The following is a 22,825-nucleotide window of genomic DNA, read 5'->3' as shown; positions in this document are numbered from 1 at the left end:
AGAAAGGCTGTGTAAGTATCGGACCCCAATTAATTCCATTGAGGTCTGTGTAAGTCTCTTAATATTGCTGTAATAATAATAATAATACAAATAATAATGATAATGTTATCTATCCCAGTCACACATACATGGCGCTGCCACCGATCAGATAAGGGGCTGAGGGTCTGCACAGTCCGGCTCATTCCTGTCATCTTCAGTTTCCTGAAAAGCAGAAGCCATGTTGGCAGGACCGTGCACAACCTTCAGCTCCCCTTCCCTGACGTTGTGCTCAGCCATCGCCATGACACGTTGTGTCTTTCCTTGCTGGGAGGATGGCGTCTCAGTGAGGATCTGATGCAGCCCTGAGGTGACAGTGGTGTGTGCGGCCGCGGGGGGCTTCATTGTAGTGGTGTGTGCGGCCGCGGGGGGCTTCATTGTAGTGGTGTGTGCGGCCGCGGGGGGCTTCATTGTAGTGGTGTGTGCGGCCGCGGGGGGCTTCATTGTAGCACCGGAAGGAGACTGTAGTCGGAAGCACCTGGGCTGCTGCTGCTGACATGTTGGATTGTGCGCTGCTGCGCTGAGGAGATGGTGTGCCAGCAGCACGGAGGGGCACGGGGGGCGCGGAGGGGCAGGCTCCGGAGTGCACACATTGCCAGCCTGGATTTCTTCGTGCAGTGATCAGATTTCTGCAATGCTGGATATAGACATGGCGCTGCTGAGACCCAGCCCTGGATGCATGGCGGAGGCTGTCCACGGCTGCTGCTAGGTGCTGGCTGCATGGTGGAGGCTGTCCACGGCTGCTAGGTGCTGGAGGAGGCTGTCCACGGCTGCTGCTAGGTGCTGGCTGCATGGCGGAGGCTGTCCTCGGCCGCTAGGTGCTGGAGGAGGCTGTCTACGGCTGCTAGGTGCTGGCTGCATGGCGGAGGCTGTCCTCGGCCGCTAGGTGCTGGCTGCACCCTGGATAACAGGCGCTGCCCGGCTTTATCTGGTGTTTCCTGGGCGCTGTCCACACCATCGGTGCTGAAGCCCCCCGTCCCCGCCGCCGGTCTGCTGTCCACCTCCAGGTGCTGAATCCATGGTCCCCTAGAGCACAGCCCCCTGCACAAGGAGAAGAAGCGACCCCCGACCAGGCCGATCTCTGCACAGAACAAAGCAATGGATTTATTGGGAAGGCAGCCGCCCTCCGTGCCAGCCGCAGCCCACCCAGCGCTGCACCCATGGTAACCTGATGCGGTTTGATATCTGGGGGCTTACAGGATAAAGGATGTGAGTCAGGACGGTTTGGGGAGGGGTCAGATGATCACTGTTCGCCTGCTACAATGGCTTTTACCCAGGGGTGCGTAGGGCTCCTCGTGTCAGTGTACCTGAGCTTGGCTGCAGGGCAGCTTAGATACTCGGTGACGGAAGAGTTAAATCATGGGGCTTTTGTAGGCAATGTGATTAGTGACCTGGGTCTGGACCTGAAGCAGATCCCCACTCGCGGCTTCCGGATCACGTCCGGTAACAGCAGGCAGTACTTTGATTTGAACCTGAGCAATGGGGTATTATTCGTGAATAGGACCATAGATCGTGAAAGTCTGTGCGAGCCCAGCACCCCCTGCCTGATAAACCTGGGGGTGGTGATAGAAAACCCCGTGGAGGTGCACAACATCGAGGTGGAGATTTTAGACATCAATGATCACGATCCGAAATTTCCTAGAAATGAGTACTACCTAGAGATTAGTGAGTCAGCTGTGCCCGGTGCCAAATTTCCTATCGAGAGCGCACAAGACCCCGATATAGGCGCCAACTCAATCCAGACCTACAAGCTCAGCGACAATGATTACTTTGCACTCGATTTAAAGACATTCAGTGGCAGCAGCAAGCTGATTGAGATAGTGCTGAAGAAGCCATTAGACAGGGAGCAGAACGCTCTCCATCAGTTAGTTCTCACAGCTATAGACGGAGGGAGCCCTGCAAAATCCGGGACGGCCCAAATTTCCATCCGCGTGATGGACACAAATGACAACACCCCATTTTTTGATAAGTCTACCTACAAAGCCAGTCTGCTGGAGAACTCACCAGCCGGGACTTTAGTTGTTAAACTGAATGCATCCGATCCAGATGAAGGGTCGAATGGGGAAGTCACTTATTCATTTGGCAGTTTTATGTCCCAGAAAGTAAGGCAGTTATTTAATATCGAACCCAGCACTGGCGAAGTGAGGGTGAGTGGTGTTTTAGACTATGAAAAGTCTTCATCCTACGAGATTTATGTCCAAGCCATTGATAAAGGCCCCGTTCCTATGACAGGCCATTGCAAAGTGTTAGTAGAGGTGATCGATGCCAATGATAACGTCCCGGAGATAGTGGTGACTTCTAATTATTCTCCGATAGCTGAAAACTCCCAAGTGGATACCGTTGTGGCTTTAATGAGTGTGACAGATAAAGATTCGGGGGTCAATAAGATGGTCACCCTGACTATTCTGCCAAACCTTCCATTTAAGCTAAACTCATTCAAAAATACCTTCAAGCTATTAACGGATGGTAAACTAGATCGTGAAAAGTGCTCTTCTTATAATGTTACCATAACCGCCACGGATTCTGGTGTCCCACCTCTGTCGTCTCAGAAAACTCTATATGTGCAAATCTCAGACGTGAATGACAACCCTCCGGTGTTCGAGGAGTCCTCTTACTCTGTGTATGTGCTGGAAAATAACGCTCCGGGGGTCTCACTTTTCTCAGTAAAAGCCATGGATCCAGATGCCAATGAGAATGCGTTTGTCTCCTATTTAATCCTCCAAGGTGATGTTGAAGGCATTCCAGTTTCCTCTTATGTTTCCATTAAGTCTGACAATGGCACTTTATACGCCATTCAATCGTTTGACTATGAAAAAATTCGAGAGTTTCGCTTCGTTGTTCAAGCACAAGATGCTGGAAACCCTCCACTTAGCAGCTCTGCTACGGTCAGTTTTTTCATTTTGGATCAAAACGATCATGCCCCAAAGATTCTGTATCCAGCTCCTACAAATAGTACAAGATCTATTGAGATGATTCCACGGGCAGCAGGTGTCGACTATCTCGTCACCAAAGTCATTGCAGTTGACCTTGATTCGGGACAAAACGCTTGGCTTTTTTATACTTTGGGCAAAGCCACAGATCCTAAACTTTTTAAGGTGTCTTTACATACGGGGGAAATAAGGACTACAAGGAAGGTTGCGGATGACGTTATTGCAAGCTACAATGTGACCGTCATTGTGAAAGACAATGGGGAGCCATCGCTTTCTTCATCGACCACGATCAGCATTGCGGTGGTGGATAGGATTTCCAAAATTGTCCCTGACTCGCAACGTCATGAAAGAAACAGCACAAGCTATTCTGAAATGACATTTTATTTGATTATCGCTTTATGCTCAATATCCTTTTTATTCCTTTTGACCCTAATAATCATTTGTATTCTGAAATGCTGCAAATGTAACGGCAATGCTGGTCCTTGTTGTGCATGTTGCTGTGCCGTTCCCAATCAGGACCCTACAGAGATGCCTAAACCAGCCAACAATAACATCGAAACCAGGCTGCCTGCCGGATTACAAGTGCAACCTCATTTTATTGAGGTTAGGGGCAATGGGTCACTGACGAAGACTTACTGCTACAAGGCCTGTATGACTGCAGGATCGGGAAGTGACACATTTATGTTTTATAACACCGGGATTCCAATGGGGACGGGTCCACAGACTGTGATCGCTGACCGAAACCTCAAAAGAATGAGTGGACAAAGTTTTCAAAACTTAATCATCTTAAAAAGTGAATCAACTACTCCGGTGGAGGTGAGACTTTCCCTTTTATGCTTCTTACTATATAGAAATATTATTAATTTCTACTATAAATATTTTGTTATAAATCGACAATAAAGTTATTAACTATCCCAATAATTAATTAATGACAAATATATATATATATATATATATATATATATATATATAAAGAAAAAAAAAAAAAAAACAACCAGCACTCCCAATGTGAACACATGCAAGCTGCAAGCTGTATCATATAGATATAAAGAAACACAGCAGCACATGTATATGAATCTAGGCCATGTGAAAACACAGACAAATATTCGATATGAATCATACTACTCAAAAATATTTTTTCATAAAAAAAATTTTCAAAAATTTTTTTTCATAAAACTTACAGTTATAGATAAAATGAAGATTCTTAGCGCATAAATTGGCCAATTCATGTGTGCCCATCAACCGCGGCAAGGTGATCTCCCTCTGATGGGTCCTACTCTACTGTACATGCCACTCTTGGGCCACCAGCCTACAACCCATTGACCTTGCAGGTGGCGGTAATCATCTCTACCTGCCCATAAATTGTAGGTTTAGCCCAGAGTGACATGTTTGTCCTAAGTTGTAGGCTGGTGGCCCAAGAGTGGCATGTACAGTAGAGTAGGACCCATCAGAGGGAGATCACCTTGCCGCGGTTGATGGGCACACATGAATTGGCCAATTTATGCGCTAAGAATCTTCATTTTATCTATAACTGTAAGTTTTATGAAAAAAAAATTTTGAAAATTTTTTTTATGAACAAATATTTTTGAGTAGTATGATTCATATCGAATATTTGTCTGTGTTTTCACATGGCCTAGATTCATATACATGTGCTGCTGTGTTTCTTTATATCTATATATATATATATATATATATATATATATATATATATATATATATATATATATATAAAGACACAAAAGAGCATAGTAGAACCGAAAACACTCAGTTTAAAAAAATAACAGTAATCTGCAAGTGCTAGTAAAAAGATGTAAAAAACAGGGTATTTGGTTGATACGTTTTTTGCAAAAAATGTATACTAAGCTGCTCCACCAAACGTCAAGGTATACCCATATCAGAGCAGTCCTAACTGATGTATGCAATCCCTATCCGAAGTATTTAAAAACCTGATCATCTGTATATTACCTGTGTGAACAGGGTTCAGAGAGGAAAAGTCCACGTGGACATGCTGAGTGGAACAGCTTTTGTGCAGATAGCCCAAGAGGAGTGGTGGGTAGCCCATGTGTTCCTGTTTCCATATATATATATATATATATATATATATATATATATATATATATATATATATATATATATATATATATCTCATATTAGGCAGTGTTTAAAGCCTTCACCACCCATTAAATCATTAATGCTGGAAAAGTTGTGCATTTTAGGAATGTGATGGAACAAAAAAATAGAAATGATCCTGACTTTGTAACATATGATATGTGATTTGAGTGTTAATTATTTTAAATATGCACTAAATGGAGGCTGTGATGGATGCAGTAATTATTTATCCTTTTATCAAATATGTCATGAACTTTTCGCTGGCTTTTTATAATGGATCCCATAAAGGGGTTATTAAACGTTTCTTTTTTAACAAGAAGGCATAGTGTGGCCAACATACCCCACTACAGTTCTGGGTCGTTGATCGGTCCCCCACCAACCTCTTTGCTTTCTATTGTAGAGGGAAAAGATGTTGGTCCCTACTGAGGTCACTGATCGACTGCAGTGGTCACACATCATACCGACTAGAAGAGGAAGCAAGGGGATCTTTGGGATACACAGACATCAATGCAGAAGATAATCAGGCAGCATTAGACATACACATTTATTTCTATATGTATATGTCCATGTGTCGTCAGTGTGTCTTCCGGGTGTCATCAGTGTGTCATCTGTGTGTCATCTGTGGGTCATCCGTGTGTCATCAGTGTGTGAGCAGTGTGTCTTAAGCATGTTATCAGTGTGTCATCAGCGTGTTGTGAGTGTGCCTTCCTTGTGTCATCCGTGGTCATCAGTGTGTCATCCGTGTGTCATCAGTGTGTCATCCATGTGTCATCAGTATGTCAGCAGTGTGTCTTGAGCGTGTTATCTGTGTGTCATCCATGTGTTATCAGTGTGTCATCAGTGTGTCATCAGCGTGTTATCAGTGTGTCTTCTGTGTGTCATCAGTGTATCATCCATGTGTCATCAGAGTGCCATCAGAGGGCCATCAGAGTGTAATCAGAGTGCCATCAGTGTGTCATTAGTGTGTCATCCGTGGTCATCAGTGTGTCATCAGTGTGTTAGCAGTGTGTCTTCAGCATGTTATCAGTTTGTCATCCGTGTGTCATCAGTGTGTCATCAGAGTGTAATCAGAGTGTCACTAGTGTGTCATCAGTGTGTCAGCTGTGTGTCATCAGTGTATCATCCTTGTATCATGAGTGTTTTATCCGTGTGTCAGCAGTGTGTCTTTAGCGTTTTATCAGTGTGTCATCCGTGTGTCATTAGTGTGTCATCAGCGAGTTATGAGTGTGCTTTCCGTGTTTCATCAGTGTGTCTTCCGGGTGTAATCAGTGTGTCATCTGTGTGTCATCCATGTGTCATCTGTGTGCCATCTGTGTGTCATCAGTGTGAGCAGTGTGTCTTAAGCAGGTTATCAGTGTGTCATCAGCATGTTATGAGTGTGCCTTCCGTGTGTCATCAGTATGTCTTCCGGGTGTCATCTGTGTGTCATCCGTGTGTCATCAGTGTGTCATCCATGTGTCAGCAGTGTGTCTTCAGCGTGTTATCAGTGTGTCATCCATGTGTTATCAGTGTGTCATCAGCGTGTTATCAGTGTGTCTTCTGTGTGTCATCAGTGTGTCTTCCGGGTGTCATCAGAGTACCATCAGAGGGCCATCAGAGTGTAATCAGAGTGTCATCAGTGTGTCATCAGAGTGCCATCAGTGTGTCATTAGTGTGTCATCCGTGGTCATCAGTGTGTTAGCAGTGTGTCTTCAGCATGTTATCAGTTTGTCATCCATGTGTCATCAGTGTGTCATCTGTGTGTCATCCATGTGTCATCAGTGTGTCATCTGTGTGTCATCCATGTGTCATCCGTGTGTCATCAGTGTGTCATCAGTGTGTCATCAGTGTGTCATCTGTGTGTCATCCATGTGTCATCCGTGTGTCATCAGTGTGTCATCAGTGTGTCATCCGTGTGTCATCTGTGTGTCACCAGTGTGTCAGCAGTATGTCACTAGTGTGTCATCAGAGTGCCATCAGTGTGTCATCAGTGTGTCATCCGTGTGTCATCCGTGTGTCATCAGTTTGTCATCCGTGTGTCATCAGTGTGTCAGCAGTGTGTCATCCGTGTGTCATCAGTGTGTCTTCAGCGTGTTATCAGTGTGACATCCGTGTGTGCTCAGTGTGTCATCAGCGTTTTATCAGTGTGCCTTCCGTGTGTCATCAGTGTGTCTTCCGGGTGTCATTGTGTCATAAGACTGTCAGCAGTGTGTTTTCAGTGTGTTATCAGTGTGTCTTCCGGGTGTCATCAGACTGTCATCAGTGTGTCATCAGAGTGCCATCAGTGTGTCATTAGTGTGCCATCCATGGTCATTAGACTGTCATCAGGGTTTCATCAGAGTGTCATCAGGGTTTCATCAGAGTGCCATCAGTGTGTCATCAGAGTGCCATCAGTGTGTCATTAGTGTGTCATCCGTGGTCATCAGAGTGTTATCAGTGTGCATTCAACGTGTCATTATTGTGTTATCAGTGTGTCAAGCATGGTCATCAGAATGTCATCAGTATGTAATTTGTGGTCATCAGTGTGTTATCAGTGTCATTATAATGTATTCATCGTGTGATCAGTATGTCATCAGAGTGTCATTAGACGGTGCTCAGAGTGTCATCTGTGTGTCATCAGAATGTCATCCATGTGTCCGCTTTTACCATCAGTTGTCATCAATGTGTTTCCGTTATGGATAAAGGAATAAATTACAAAGCTTCTCCTATACATTGAACACGTACAGCACATGGATGGCACATGGTTGTGATCTGTGTGCTCTATGTCTTTTTCATTGACCCATAGATTTATATTAGTCCTTGTCAAGGATTTTAGCCTGGGTGGCAAATATAAATGTATCGAGAACCAAGTGGGTGACGGTGAGGAGCAGAGGAGCAGAAAAAGGGAGCAGTAATGCGTGTATAACGTTTTTTTAAACATTTTAATGGCGGCCAAAGACAAAGGCTACGTTCACATTTGCGGTGCGCCGGGCGCAACCGCGGCGGCGCATGCGTCATGCGCCCCTATATTTAATATGGGGGCGCATGGACATGCGTTGTCTTGCGTTTTGTGACGCATACATCTTTTTTTGCGCAAGCGTCAGGGCGCAGAGGACGCAGCAAGTTGCATTTTTTTTGCGTCCAAAATCGGCCAAAAAAGGACGCATGCGTCACAAAACAATGTGTTTTTGCATGCGTTTTGCATGCGTTGTGCGTTGCGTCGCCGTTGCATCGCCGACGCAACACACAACAACGCAAATGGGAACGTAGCCTTAATCCATGCGGAGGCATATTACAAAAAAATCTGCATTTTTGCAAATTCTGATTTTTGTAATATTCATTTAGAATTCATTTTCCAGCCAGATTTCTTTGCTCATCTCTATTTAAAATACATCAAAATCTTGGGAAATGAACTTGTGCGTGATTTTATAACTCAGGAATAGGGGGATAAAATCAGCCTATGTTTAAAGGTTCCAATTTACAGATGTGTCCACCATTATCTTTTCTTCAGTCACCACTCCAGTGGGTTGTTTTTCACCGCTGGAGTGGCGCTTTAAGCGTAAGTCCCCTGCCTCTGGTCATCAGCTCATCTTCCGGCGTCTACACCTGTATTTGGCGCCAACTCGTGAGCGCAGCTTCTGAGTGGCTGGAACTCAGAAGCTTCGTCACAATCTTTCAATGAAAGTCTATGAGAGCTAGAACGAGGCGCTCACAGACCTACATAGAGAGCTTGTGACCATTACTTCTCACTTCCACACAGTCAGAAGTTGGGGTCACAAGATGGCAACCCAGGACGGGACATGAGCGTTGTCCGGAACAGCTAAAGAGGGCGGCTGGTAAGTGTAATACTAGGGTCGGGGAACTTACATTAGTGACACCACTCCAGTGTGAAATAAAAGAAATGCTGGAGTGGCGCTTTAATAAATGGACTTTTTAGCATGTGCTGGTTACCACTATGGATTCTCTTCATGCTTTAGGATACAGATCACATGCGCGCTTTACTACTAGGCGAGCAGACTACATCTTTTACATTACACTATATTGGCTGCACCATGGTATATAGCATAGTATATTTACCAAAAAATGCCATTTGGTAAGAAGAATGGACATCTAGCAGAAAATCAGTGTTTGGTACCATCTCCATTGCCAATGAGTGCACACACAACACCATCCACAATCCATCGTCATCTCATGGACTTTCATAGAACTAACATGCATATTTCATACCTGAAGACAGTCTCATGTATTCTCTGAAATGGATCTTCTTTGAGAAGTCCTTGCTCTTTATTATCCTTGCCAGTTTTCCCTTTGTGATGTTAACCAATGGGACTTCTTTATAAACTGGTTCTTTACAAGTCAAAAAACAAAGCTTGGATAGCCGTAAAATTAGAATTTATTGTGCAAAAAAAAATGACTTATGAAGGTTTACCCTAGAATAATGACTTGAAAGAAATGCAGAAAAGATGTAAATGAATTATGGAACATGTGCGTGGAAATGTGTTACTCGTGGAGGCTGCCAGCCATCTTTAGGTCTTGGCAGCAGACACTTATTAAACTTACATCTGTGCTTCCCGTTCTAGAGGACAGCACTTCATGGCTTTGTCTTTAGCCAGTCATCTGTGCATCAAATCGTTACCAGTTTCTCCATAAATCACGAAAAAGGACAAATCAATTGTGTCTTTTGCAGGTTTGACAGTTGTTGTCTTGTGTTTCTTCTCCTTTAGTGCATCCGGCAGCTTGCTGGTTTATCACTTTAACCTATTTCTCTCCCGTGGCTTCCAACTTTTAGAGCGTTTTCACATGCAATATTCACATTTTGCATTCCACATCACAGGACATTGGTGTTCTCTGGTTTATTATTATTAATATTGCATTTTTCAAAAGATAAAACTTTTAAGAGAAGCTGTAACCTTTTACGGCCCCGTAAATAAACTTATTGGCAGTATACCCTAAAAAAAAAGTGTGTTTAAGGGTTAATGCCAAGGTAAGGAGACAGAAGGAGAGACGTTAGCCCTTACATCCCAGTCAGAGACCTCTCATACAGCCAAATCAGATCTCATGCTTTGCACTGAGGAGGGGCAAGATCCTGAAACATGTCTCTCCTGTTTCACTTGTACTGTAAATGCACCTTAAAGAGAATCTGTCGCCAGCTTTTTTCTACCACATCTGAGAGCATCATAATGTAAGGACAGAAACCCTGATTCCAACGATGTTTCACTTAATTTACTAGGTGCAGCAGTTGTGACACAATCAGAGTTTTTAGATGTAGCTGAGCTCAAAAGCTAATCCCAGCAACACCACAACTTTCTGTGTACGTTGTCTATTGACAGTGAGCTGCTTATCAGAGGAGGGGGCGTGGTCAGACCAGAGCTCAGGATACACCAGTCCAGGCAGTGATAATCTCCTGGTGATAAATCCTTAATTGTATGGAAAGAACAGCATACAGCCTATTAAGTGACACTATCAGATTACACAGCAAAAACCTGCTGACAGATTCCCTTTAACAATGCTACTGGAAAAAGAAAAGTATATTCATTACAGGTTTTCTGTGACTATGACAATCCCTGCCGGAAACTGAGCAGTCAGATCACAAAATCTTGATAGCACGTCTGACATCTGAAAGTTCTGCTGAGCGGGAGTAGGCCGCCATATATTTCCCTTACAGTGACCATAAATATTTTTTTTTTATATGGCTGTATAAATACTGAATCAGGTGAAGTGAGAATCTCTGAGCATAATTTCTGCTCTATGATATATAAATATATATTTTGGTGATATAACCCCTTTAAGTCTATATATTTGAAAAGTCAATGTGAAAAAAAAACTTTTCTGTAAATCTAAACCTATAAAACCTGAATTTCCTAAAATGTAACATTGTACTACAGCAAAAGAAGCGGGTCAGCATTATTGCTTTAAAGGGAATGTGCCATTGGAAAATGACCTGTTTTTTTCAGTATTAATAAGTAAAAATAATAAAACATAGAGTAACATAAAATAACATGTCAAAAAGACTAATCTTATAAGTTTTCATTGTGATCACTGATCCGGATAATAGGCCGACACTTCTCGTTGTGTAGAGATCACTTTTCAGTAGAGATCTCATTGTCATCACAGGCAGGATTACATGAATGATGTCTCATATGGACGGTAAACACAGGATCCGTTATTGGTAAGAGGTGATGTCACAGCTCGCCTCCTCCCCCTAACTACTCAAGTCACAGACGGTGTCCACAGCACTCTATAATAGAAATCAATGAGTCATCTCTAGACTAAAGATTCCTATGAACCTTGTGTCTGCAGTTAAGGATGTCTTATTGAACTTCGTTAAGGAAAGAAAATAGGTTAAAAGAATACCGAAACTACAAAAAGATTAGAAAAGGATACACTGTAAGTGATAGACACTCTACTAGGAATCTGTTAGAAGGAGCAGCATGATGTAGGGCAGAAACCCTGATTCCAGTAATATGTTACTTACTTTACTGGGTTCTGCAGTATTGATTAAAAACTGTTTTATCTGCTTCAAATCCACCAGTTCTTTGAATTCTGAGCTCTGTACAACCCCACCACCACCACTGATTGGCCACTTTCTGTGTACACTGTGCATAGTCAGAAAGCTGCCAATTAGAGATGAGCAAACTTGAACTGTAAAGTCTCGCGTTCGTACCGGATTAGTTGTCCGATGCTGAACTCCGAACACACAGACTCTCTGTTTTGCAGATTGGGAGTTCTGGGGGAGAAGAGATAGATTGATTTTCAAGCTCGAAAGTTCGGGTTCCCATTGATTTATATGGGGTTTGGATTCAGGTTCAAGTTCGGGTACAGTTCTGGTACCTAAACCAAACTTTACACTAAAGTTCAGTCCAACCCGAGCTTCTACAGGTATGCTCATCCCTACTGCCAATCAGTGATGGGGGCGGGGTTGGACTACATGACAGCATGTTTACTAGTCCACTAGCGATGATCTCCCGCTTATTAAAAAAATGATTTTATAAAACCTCCAGCAAGTAGCCTAGCAAATGATACATTGCTGAAATTGGGGTCTCTGGCTCTACATAATGCTGCTCTCAGATTCGGTGGCAAAAACCGTGTGATAGATCTCCTTTAAATGACAAGATGGCACATAATACGATTAGGATATTTATTCAGAATGGATTTTACTCACTTATCCCCAGACATGGCGGCTTCCAGATGAGATTCTATATAGAGGGATCTGCCGTTGGAATTACAGAATACACGTACTTAACGGAAAACTATTGGGTTCTAGGAGGTTTATTGTATTAATAAGTGGTCTTCATTCCTGGATCAGATCCGCCACGTCCATCAGCAGGATATTGATTTCTTATTATACGTGCCACACCAAGTAAATAACGGGCCTGACCGACTCTTATCTAACAAGATTCATTTTGATTGATACATAATGAAAAATGAATCTGCTGATATATGCATTGGTATTCCAAGGAAATAAGAGTTTAAAAAAAATATTCCAGTGATACAGTGAGTACTGACACCAATATTACCAGGCATCCCTGTGCTAACACAGACATTTTTACCAGATTTGGACTTTCTTGCTGCCCAGCGATGACAATGTTAGATTTCTTATTCGTCTGTTTTGTTTTTAAAGTTACCAAGATGCTCAACTAAACTAACCACTACGGCATGTTAATTGTATAATATTTCTCGGGGGCTTCCCATCTTCTCACCATATAGTGTTTGAAGAATTTTACCAAACCGTGCCCAGGTAATAATGCCGTTAGATATCCATATAATGATATCATAGAGAGACCACGTAAGACTCCCATATAGATCACAAGTAACATAAGGCTACGTTCACACTTCCGTCTTTGCAGGATCCTGCATTTTCCCATAGACTTGTATTAGCGACGGATTGTGACGGATGGCCATCCGTTTCATCCGTCGTGCACTGGATCCGTTGTAAAATAGGGGTCCGTTGTGCAGAGAAAATGTTCCGTGTAACGTTTTTTGTGCACATCGGAAAATCGTTCAGCGACGCATCCTGCGCTGTCCGTTGTCGGCTACAATGGAAACCTATGGACGCAGGATCCGTCGCTGACCGTCACACACGAATCCAGCGAGGGATCCAGTTTTTCCCTGCTGAGCATGCCCAGAAGGATTTTCTAGTCCGGGAAAATTTCTCTCTCTCTTTCTTTCTCTCTCTCTTTCTTTCTCTCTCTTTCTTTCTTTCTTTCTTTCTTTCTTTCTTTCTTTCTTTCTTTCTTTCTTTCTTTCTTTCTTTCTTTCTTTCTTTCTTTCTCTCTCTCTTTCTTTCTCTCTCGTCCCCGGACATTAAATTCCCGGAATTTCTGTACGACGGATCCATCATTGCACTGGATCCGTCGCGCACGTTTTTATCTATTTTCATGACATCCGTCGATACGTCATTTTGCTGCACCACGACGGGCCCCAGAAAACGGAAGTGTGAAAGTAGCCTAATATGTCAAAACTCTGTGATATGAACTGCTGTTAGGGAGTAACGGCACACTTTGTGGGGCACAGTGTCTGACATTGGAAGTTTACGTTGCTACATAAAAGGTATATGAAAGGTTATTTATTTGTGTGTCTATTTAACTTTTCTTAAACAGAAAGTGTCCCCATCTGTAAGCAGCATGATGTAGACCCTGATTTCAACGATATATCACTTATTGGGCTGCTTGATATAGTTTCAATAAATTCTCTGTTTTCTCTGTTGCGGATCTAGCAGTTCTGTGAATGCTGAGTTCTGCATAACCCTGCCCACAAAATCTGGTTAGCAGCTTTCTGTGTACACTGTGCATAGGCAGAAAGCTACCAATCAGTGGAGGGGACTGGGTTATACACGAATCATAATCTGCTGATGACAGTGATTTTATCAAAGCTACAAAAGCAGCCCCGTAAGTGACACATCGCTGAAATCAGGGTTTGGCCATAGTGAGCCAAGAACATTCTTGTCACCTTACAACTTAAGGTACCTTCACACTCAGCGATGCTGCAGCGATACCGACAACAATGTCGATCGCTGCAGCGTCACTGTTTGGTCGCTGGAGAGCTGTCACACAGACAGCTCTCCAGCGACCAACGATCCCGAGGTCCCCGGTAACCAGGGTAAACATCGGGTTACTAAGCGCAGGGCCGCGCTTAGTAACCCGATGTTTACCCTGGTTACCAGCGTAAACGTTAAAAAAACAAACACTACATACTTACCTTCAGCTGTCTGTCCTCCGGCGCTCTGCTTTCCTCTGCACTGTCAGCGCCGGTCAGCCGGAAAGCAGAGCGGTGACGTCACCGCTGTGCTTTCCGGCTGGCCGGCGCTGACACAGGATGCAGGAGGAGTGCAGAGAAGCACAGCGCCGGGGACAGACAGCTGAAGGTAAGTATGTAGTGTTTGTTTTTTTAACCAACACACAGAATGAGCAATGGACGGCACTAGAGAAGCACAAATCAATATGGACATACACTCCTTAAAGAACATCCGAAAAATACGCAGGTGGCACGTATGTTCTGGGTATACGGTGCTCAGCACTGATAGGCAATCCAGAGTAAATATGATGAAACAAGAAAAGAAAACAGTGCGGCACTCACGCTTATTATTAGGACCCGTTGAAGCACATACCGTGCGAAACGGCCGTCGTCCACACTCCACCTCCGCACCCTCTCGTTGACCTGATGTCCTAATTGATGTTTTATACATTTTTCTCCAATAAAGAGCACGATTTCACAGCTTCAAATAATAAGGGTGAGTGCCGCACTGTTTTCTTTTCTTGTTTCATTTGTTTTTTTAACGTTTACACTGGTAACCATGGTAAACATCGGGTTACTAAGCGCGGCCCTGCGCTTAGTTACCCGATGTTTACCCTGGTTACCAGTGAAGACATCGCTGAATCGGTGTCACACACGCTGATTCAGCGATGTCAGCGGGAGATCCAGCGACAAAATAAAGTTCTGGACTTTCCCCAGCGACCAACGATCTCCCAGCAGGGGCCTGATCGTTGGTCGCTGTCATACATAACGATTTCTTTAACGATATCGTTGCTACGTCACAAAAAGCAACGATATCGTTAACGATATCGTTATGTGTGAAGGTACCTTTACAACAGCTCTAAGGAGCTCCAGCTGTTGTAACTCAAAGGAAAACTAGAGGAAAGAAGAGGATCTTCAGCCACCCTTACACTGCCACTCATACCTTCTCCATTATCTATGGTCAATGGATAGACAAATTCATATACATGGCTTAACCTTCACATACATTTTCAGCATATACTTTTTTAATTTATTAAAAAAAAAAAAAACATCAGATCTAAACAAAATCCAAACGTTTGCCAAAACCATATTTTCTTTTGATGGCTTTATTAAACAAGACTACTTTTTGCATTAATGCTTTTCTATTAACATTATTACATGCAGAATCCTAAAACTTTGAAAACGCCTTAGTCTCTAAGTAAAATGTAATAAAAACTCCAATGATGTAATTTTTCATTATTGTTCTTGAAAGAGGAGCTGTTCCTAGGTCAGAAGTGGGCAGTTTATTCACACTATTCCTCTACTATTGCATTTTTTTTTTTATAAATCCACCTTACGGTGCCAGATATATAGACCTTCTTATTTAGTGCTAGTTTGTATGGTCTTTACCAAGCGATCCTCGTCTGTACTGCACTCTATTCCTACATTTTAACAAGTTCCTTCTTCACAATTGCTCTAGTATTCTAAAATCGAAGTGTAATCTATGCTCATGTTATCCAAAAATCTGTGAGAACTAGATCGGCAGGTCACCGATTCTACCAGACTAACCCTCCCTGGGGTGTGATTTCAAGAGCGACGATTTTATGGGACAGAGAACGCCGTCTTTCCTGTCCTTGAAGAAGGGTGAAGTAGAGGTATGAGGGCGGTTTAAAGTTCTAGGGCAGCTGACAGGTTGACCATTATCACATAATGTATGAAATAACCCTTCAATTTGTATATTAGGTGTAGGTACATTTTATAATTTTTAATCTTTGGCGGACTATTCAGATCCCATGAATATTATTCCGACAAAACTCGTCTTAATTGTATCGAATGTTTCATTAGTGTCATGTCCCCTGAATGAAGTTAAGGCCATCTAGTTATTTATGATCTTTTATCATAAGAGTGTTCATCTTAAATCCATAAATTACAGTTCACAGATAAATTTCAAGTATGTAGCAGTAATATATTCATTATTGTACTCGCCAATACATTCAGAGAAGAATTCAGTATCACTTTCTTAAAACCTATAGCAATAACCAAGACTTTGTCCACACTTGCATTGCTTGTGTTGTATTAGGCTTTAATTGCTTTTTCATGATTACAATATCTTTATTAAACTGAAGGGGATTAACTACTTCCGGATTGCCCATAAACGTAAAAAATGGTTGGGCGGTCATCGTTCTACTCTGCAGTCTCCTGAAACATCACTAAATAGTAAAGCAGCTGCACGTGTTCCTGCAGCTCAGTAGTGGGGATCAGACTTTCAGACACAGCCGGACTCCCCATAGAGAAGGCAGAGGTGGTTTGTTATCATCTTTACTTTCCCAATAGCTGCATAAAGCACTAATGACACTTCCTCCTCCAGAGCCAGGCTCAGACTGGCCCACAGGGTAACAGGAGAATCACCCGGTGGGCCCCTGTGCAGTTCTGGGCCCTAAACCCCACTATATAGGCAGTACTTGGCATAATTCACTTGATTCACTCTGTACAGAAAAAAAACACAGCATCTCATCATTCATTTACCAAATTACCCAGTTTATTATTATATAGAGATATAGGTAAATTTGTGAACCAGGGTAGTGTAATATTTGTATGAAGGTGAAAAGTGGGCCCCCCAAAGTCAGTTACTGGTGGGTCCTTGGCACCCCAGTCCGACCCCGCCAGTAGCAGCTTGGTTCTAGGAGACTCAGTCAGCTTTGCTATGGAGCTGGGAGGCTTCATTTCTACTGTTATGGAAATGCGATCATATTTTTGGTCAACAAAACATCGGATTGCACTCAGACCAATGTTCTTCTAGGCGGCCGTTCACATGTCCTACTGGGGTGTTCTTTCTTATGTCTCCTAGCTCTCTATTATAGATCATTTTGCTCTTTGTTATATAGAGGATGCCCCTTGACAACCTCATTAAGGGGACAACCCATTGACACGTGCAACATTAAGACATTCAAATGTCCTAGGAGGGGATAGACCACTTACAACAAAACACACTGGTGAACTAAACTGTATGTCAACCATATCACACAACACCAATAGTTGGCTGAAAAGGATCTTGAGAGTGAGCGTACAAATAAAAGCGTTATGATTGAAAGGTCAACCCTTGTTAAGCTCCTTAGGAGAAAGTCACACGGCTGTATAACTCGGACGGTGATCGCAACACAATGCTCAGAATGGCCATTGACTCTCTTGATCAAAGCATGACGGCTGCATGGAAATACATACTGTCACGCTGGGGTCAGGAGAGCTGCCATTGTGATGCCATCCTTGTCTGAATTATACAGCCTTGTGACTCTCCCCTTAGGAACATATTTACTCCATTAACTTCTAGTCTTAATGATATTTGACCAAGTATAGAGTAGAATTAGTTTTGTTAGAATCCATTAAAAGGGATTGTCTCAATATTATAAATAGCTAAAATTGGACAGTTCTTGTAAAAGCAATCAACTTTGCAAGTTGTTTTTATTAAAAATCCTTTTGGTTCTCAAAGGTGGAGTGATTTTAAAAGTATTACGGTATTTACTTGCTCATTACCCACAGTTACCTGCCACCTCTGCTGCCTATCCGCGGTGGCTGATCTAGGCACTTTGAAGCATTTTACTCTAATGAAGGTTGGATCAGCCAATCATCCGTGTCACTGCACTTTTCTGAAACGGCAGAGGCAAAGTTGGCACTGCTTAGAGCATCGGAAAGAGCGTATTTTGGTTGAGCAACACAACCATACCAATGGATGGAAGTGTCAAAGATCAGGAGAACATCAACCTCTGGCAATAAGGAAGCTGGTAGCCAAGGAGCAGTGTGCTTCTGAAGTGCTATGTTGAGAAAAACCTTCTAAAAATGTACAGAGAAAGGGATAATTTGCATAAGCATAGTACATATAGTAGAATAGATATACAAGAACGAGCAATATTGGCAAAAAAGACTGGAAATGACATGTCCAATCGCACAGACCATTGTGTGTATGAATAATCCTTGAGTCTCTACGCTTAGCTCGATCTCTTTTTTTGCCTTCTGATAAACGATGGTGCCAGAAAATAGGATTTTACTTCTTTTCACTCTGGCCACAGCTATGTGTGCTACGCCAAATTAAGTTGCATGTGTTCTGCTGACAGTTGCCGGTGTCTGTTTTCCAATCTGTCGTTTGTATTTTTATCTTCGTTCTGATGTGGAGAATTACTTAGCAGATGACAATGTCTCTGGCACCAAATGTCATGTTTTATTACTCAAAACCGTTTGCTACTAAGCAGGGCCTCCCAGTATTGGGCTAGTTTTGCGGCAGGACTAATGTGTTCATCTTGTAATATATTTTTTAGCAACCTTAGAAGTGTTTTCTATCATATTGTTTCAATTAGGACAATGTGACATATCAAAAAGAAATTTGCAGAGTAAAGGAACAATGTTAAAAGTAGACTAGATACCAATATTTGCTATTATGGTAAAGTCATATATGACCCTGAGGCAAATAATACTTATATGACTGTAAGGCTTGTTGAGGTGTGTTTGCATTACTGTCATTTCCCTTTAAGTGTTATGTTGAAGATTTAATGTTTTTTATTAACTAAAATATTAATTTACTAGTGGGATTATCCATTTTTTTGCTGTTTTAAACTGTAAGGATATAGAAGCTAAGATCAAGCTGGTTATAAAGCTAGACCCTCAGGGTTAGCTTCTACCAACATCTTTTTAAATGTAATTTTCTGCGTCCAAGTCATTATTTTTCACTTTGTAATATTTGATCTGGATAGTTTTCTAAACTATCTGGGTTTATTCAATAATTGTGCTTTCGATTTAAAATGCTCTTTGACTTCTTTTGTGGATTAAGGTACCTGATCTGCCGAGACTGGCTCTTTGCATGGTGGTCCTGATGCAGGGCTCTCTAGAGTAAGATGCACCCACTTAATTAGGAGGTGTGCACCTCCTAGTAAATTTTTTCATGTCTTTCAGCTGCCATGTGCCATAATCTGGAGTTTACTGATGTCACAATTCTACTTTTTGGCATAAATTATTAAATTTGTCATCCACACTTGGCCATACCGCCTCCCCATTAAGTCCTCAAGGTGGCAGAGCTGGCTCAAGGTTGGCAAAAAAAAGAAAAAAATCCAAAAAGTTGTTACATTTTTGCTCAACTACAAGGTACGCAAATATTTGGCCACAGAATTCTGGTAAAAAATGATGAATCGGAGCTAATATGACCAAGTAGATAAGTTCAACCATGAAGACATTAAGGCCATACTTCTTCAGTATCTTAGGTTAGGAAGGTTTTCGACAACTATACTGAAAGTGTGCCACCTGGCAGAAAATAAACTATTCCTCCTGGGAGGAGTCAACACTCAATCATACAGGTGTTCCTGGGTGGCTACAAGCACCACTCAGTATACTGCAAATGGCGTCTATAATCACACAATGGCACTTTGATTGACAGCCAGCTCTGCCATAATGCACTGCGGAGCTGGCTGTCACTTAAAGTGCAGGGGTGGGCTTACAACCACTTGTCACAGTATATCGATCGGTGTCTGAAGCTACCCGGGCACGCCTGTATGATTGAGCGCTGACTCCTCCCGGGAGGAATACACTTCATTTTCCCACAGGTGCCGAACTTTTAGTATGGAAGCCGGACACATTGCTGATGCTATTAAATTGCAGAATAACTCTATATATCCAGGTTAATAGCACTATCTGACGTGACAGGTTTACTTTATCAATACGTTGATACTATTTATTTTTCCATTTTGGCTAACAGTCAAAAATCATAGATAGAAAGTTTTTTACAGTCACACTTGGAAACCAATATTATTCCATTAGTTCTATAAATAATATAATCAGGACTTGAACTAATGTTCTCTGAGCCACTAGGCATTACATTTCATTGTCCCCTCCTTACCAATAAAAATAGCCATGATGGTATGATTAAGATTGAGAAGAACTTTGCAAATTAAATTTGTGAAGCACTTTTCATTTGGTAAGTCCTAGCAATTAAGCTTTGAAGAGTGATGTATCTGACAAAGTAGCGGTGGGCTTAAACAAAGCCAGACAAATAGTTATATCATTAAGAGGTTTGTTGGGATGTTTGCATTAATATAATTTCTTTAAATGTTATGTCAATAATTTAATAATTTTTGCAGAATTATTAAATTATGCAGAATAGGAATCACTGACAGTTCTTCCTCCTCTGGACCCAGTGATCATGTGATAGCAGGGATCAAGGAAGAAAACAGGAGCTGCTGGGTCATAGGAGACCCAATGAGCTCTACTATACAGGCAGGAGGTAGAATTTTCCCCTTTAAATGTGACTGATAAATAATTATATTATGCAATTTACCCAGTTAGTGGGTAAATTGCATAATAAATAATATTTACATTTTGAAATGACCCTCAAAGATCTTTTATGACATTATGGGGTGCAAAATGTGTGAAATAAATAAAAACTATATAAATAAATAAAAAACATGAAAAAAAAATTAAAAAAAGGAGGCGACTATCAAAATTGCTGTTACTAGCCCAGTTCCTATAAAAGAAATTTAAAAAAAGTTAAAAGAAAAAGATGTCTATTTGGCATATATGAAAAAGGAAACTAATTTTTTTGTAGTCAAAATTGTAAAAATTTGAAAAACAGACACAGATTTCCTTTTTTTTTCCCACCGAAATCGCCTGATATCTGCAAAAAAATAAAAGAGGATAACAATATAAAAACATATATTATTTTTCAGATGTAAGAATGTGATTGATATCATAGATATATAGGTAAAATACATTCTTTCACTTAAAGGGAACCTGTCACCTGAATTTGGCGGGACTGGTTTTGGGTCATATGGGCGGAGTTTTCAGGTGTTTGATTCACCCTTTCCTTACCCGCTGGCTGCATGCTGGCTGCAATATTGGATTGAAGTTCATTCTCTGTCCTCCATAGTACACGCCTGCACAAGGCAAGATTGCTTTGCGCAGGCGTGTACTACGGAGGACAGATAATGAACTTTAATCCAATATTGCAGCCAGCATGCAGCCAGCGGGTAAGGAAAGGGTGAATCAAACACCTGAAAACTCCGCCCATATGACCCAAAACCAGTCCCGCCAAATTCAGGTGACAGAGTCCCTTTAAAAATGTAATAATGGAAACCATAGTAACTAAATATGCAGTTTATTTTACTGTTCGTCGTAGCCTTTTAGAAATGTTTTTTTCAGGACTACAAATCCAGTGGAGGAGTTAAATTGATAATTCTATTTGCAGTCTTTCTGAGAAAATATGTGCATTGGACTGTACATAATGGCAATAAAAAATTTCATCCGCTTTACGAAACAGCAGACAGTCGTAAGCAATGTTTCAGGATTTTGCCCTTCTTCCAAGTAGACATGTGATAGAAATGTTACAGCGCACAGACATGGCCTTAGGTTTATCTATATTTAGGAACACCAATGGACTACAATACAGCAGGATATTTCTGTGAATGTGTTTGATCCAAAAGCAGCTTCCTAAGTGGATTCATTTATATATATTTAATATAAATTATTTCATGGTCTTTGTCTTTGACCTGGAGTTTTTGCCTGAGTTATCACCAAATAGAAAATGCGACAGATTTTTTCGTTCCCTCTAGATCTTTACAAGTTTGATTAGAATTTTAAGAAGGAACTCTATGACCTTATCTTTGAAGGACATTTACAGGAAGAGTTGTGCCGAGCATATTTGATACATGAAATGTAGAAAATAAGATTTTTTTTATGTTTTTATTACATTATGATAATGAGCAACAGTGGTCTGGTTATTTTCAGACTTGGCTTAGTCATCGCATTAGTTTTTATCAGAAGCTCAAGGCAGAGAAATGATGCTTAAAACCATGCTTATACATAAAATTACTGTTCTCTGTACCTAGTATTATTTGATGCCACTCTTTTAATGCTAGTCAGTTCCCCACAATGCCAACCAACCGTTTCAGAAGGACCTAGTGTGTCTTTACCTTCTGTCTCCTGTAAATGATCTTTGGGTTAATTCCTTACATACTAGTTTAATGACACATGAGGTAAGTAAATGTATGACTAAAATGGGCCAAACCTCCACGGCCCCACAGCTGATGCTTGGTACACCATGTCTTCTATGTAACAGTAAACCTTTGATTGGAAATTGAAGATTGACATAAAATAGTAAACCTGGTCAAAAAGACCCAAAACCGGCACAATAGACAAGGTAGACTAAAAAAATAAAAATGTGACAAAAAGCACACCAGTGTCAAAAGCAAATACACTCCCCCTATAACGCCACACCCCAACACAATGTAACTATGTAGTTGGTATTTCCTATGGTGTCTAAGCACCATGAGAGATATGGAGAGGTCTGTTTTTTATGTTTATGCTGCCAAGGTCCAAACAGCATCCTACACACCTCTGATAAATCTGTTATGAGGAAATGAGGTTCTTCTTGACCCTGCTACTATGAGATTGTGGGCTTGAAGACCACCTCTTGTACCAATATATGAGGGATTCTTAAGAAATGACCACGGATGCCTCAGCACATTTTGGGTAAGATCATTCCTTTTTGACGTGCTTTATTACATGCGCCTCCATGTTTTATACCATCCCTGTGCTTTCTTGCC

The 22,825-nt window shown here is 41.7% G+C and overlaps 1 protein-coding gene across 15 annotated transcripts in view; it reads left to right on the top strand.

The window, feature by feature from the left end:
• Positions 1-22,825, top strand: part of LOC138675465 (protocadherin alpha-C2-like) — a 502,001-nt gene that overhangs the window by 406,575 nt on the left and 72,601 nt on the right. Inside the window, exon 1 of one of the 15 annotated variants that reach the window (XM_069763737.1) lies at positions 303-3,782. The exons of the other annotated variants lie outside the window; for them this stretch is intronic. Within the exon in view, the coding sequence (XP_069619838.1) occupies positions 1,299-3,782 (2,484 nt within the window). The 5' untranslated portion in view covers positions 303-1,298. Of the gene's footprint in view, positions 1-302; positions 3,783-22,825 lie in introns of those variants that run through there. 15 annotated transcript variants of the gene reach the window in all.

Source organism: Ranitomeya imitator, chromosome 4 (genome assembly GCF_032444005.1).
Source record: "Ranitomeya imitator isolate aRanImi1 chromosome 4, aRanImi1.pri, whole genome shotgun sequence".
Classification (NCBI taxonomy): Eukaryota; Metazoa; Chordata; class Amphibia; order Anura; family Dendrobatidae; genus Ranitomeya; species Ranitomeya imitator.
The sequence above is the reverse complement of the archived record's forward strand: the minus strand, read 5'-3'. Positions and strand labels throughout refer to the sequence as shown.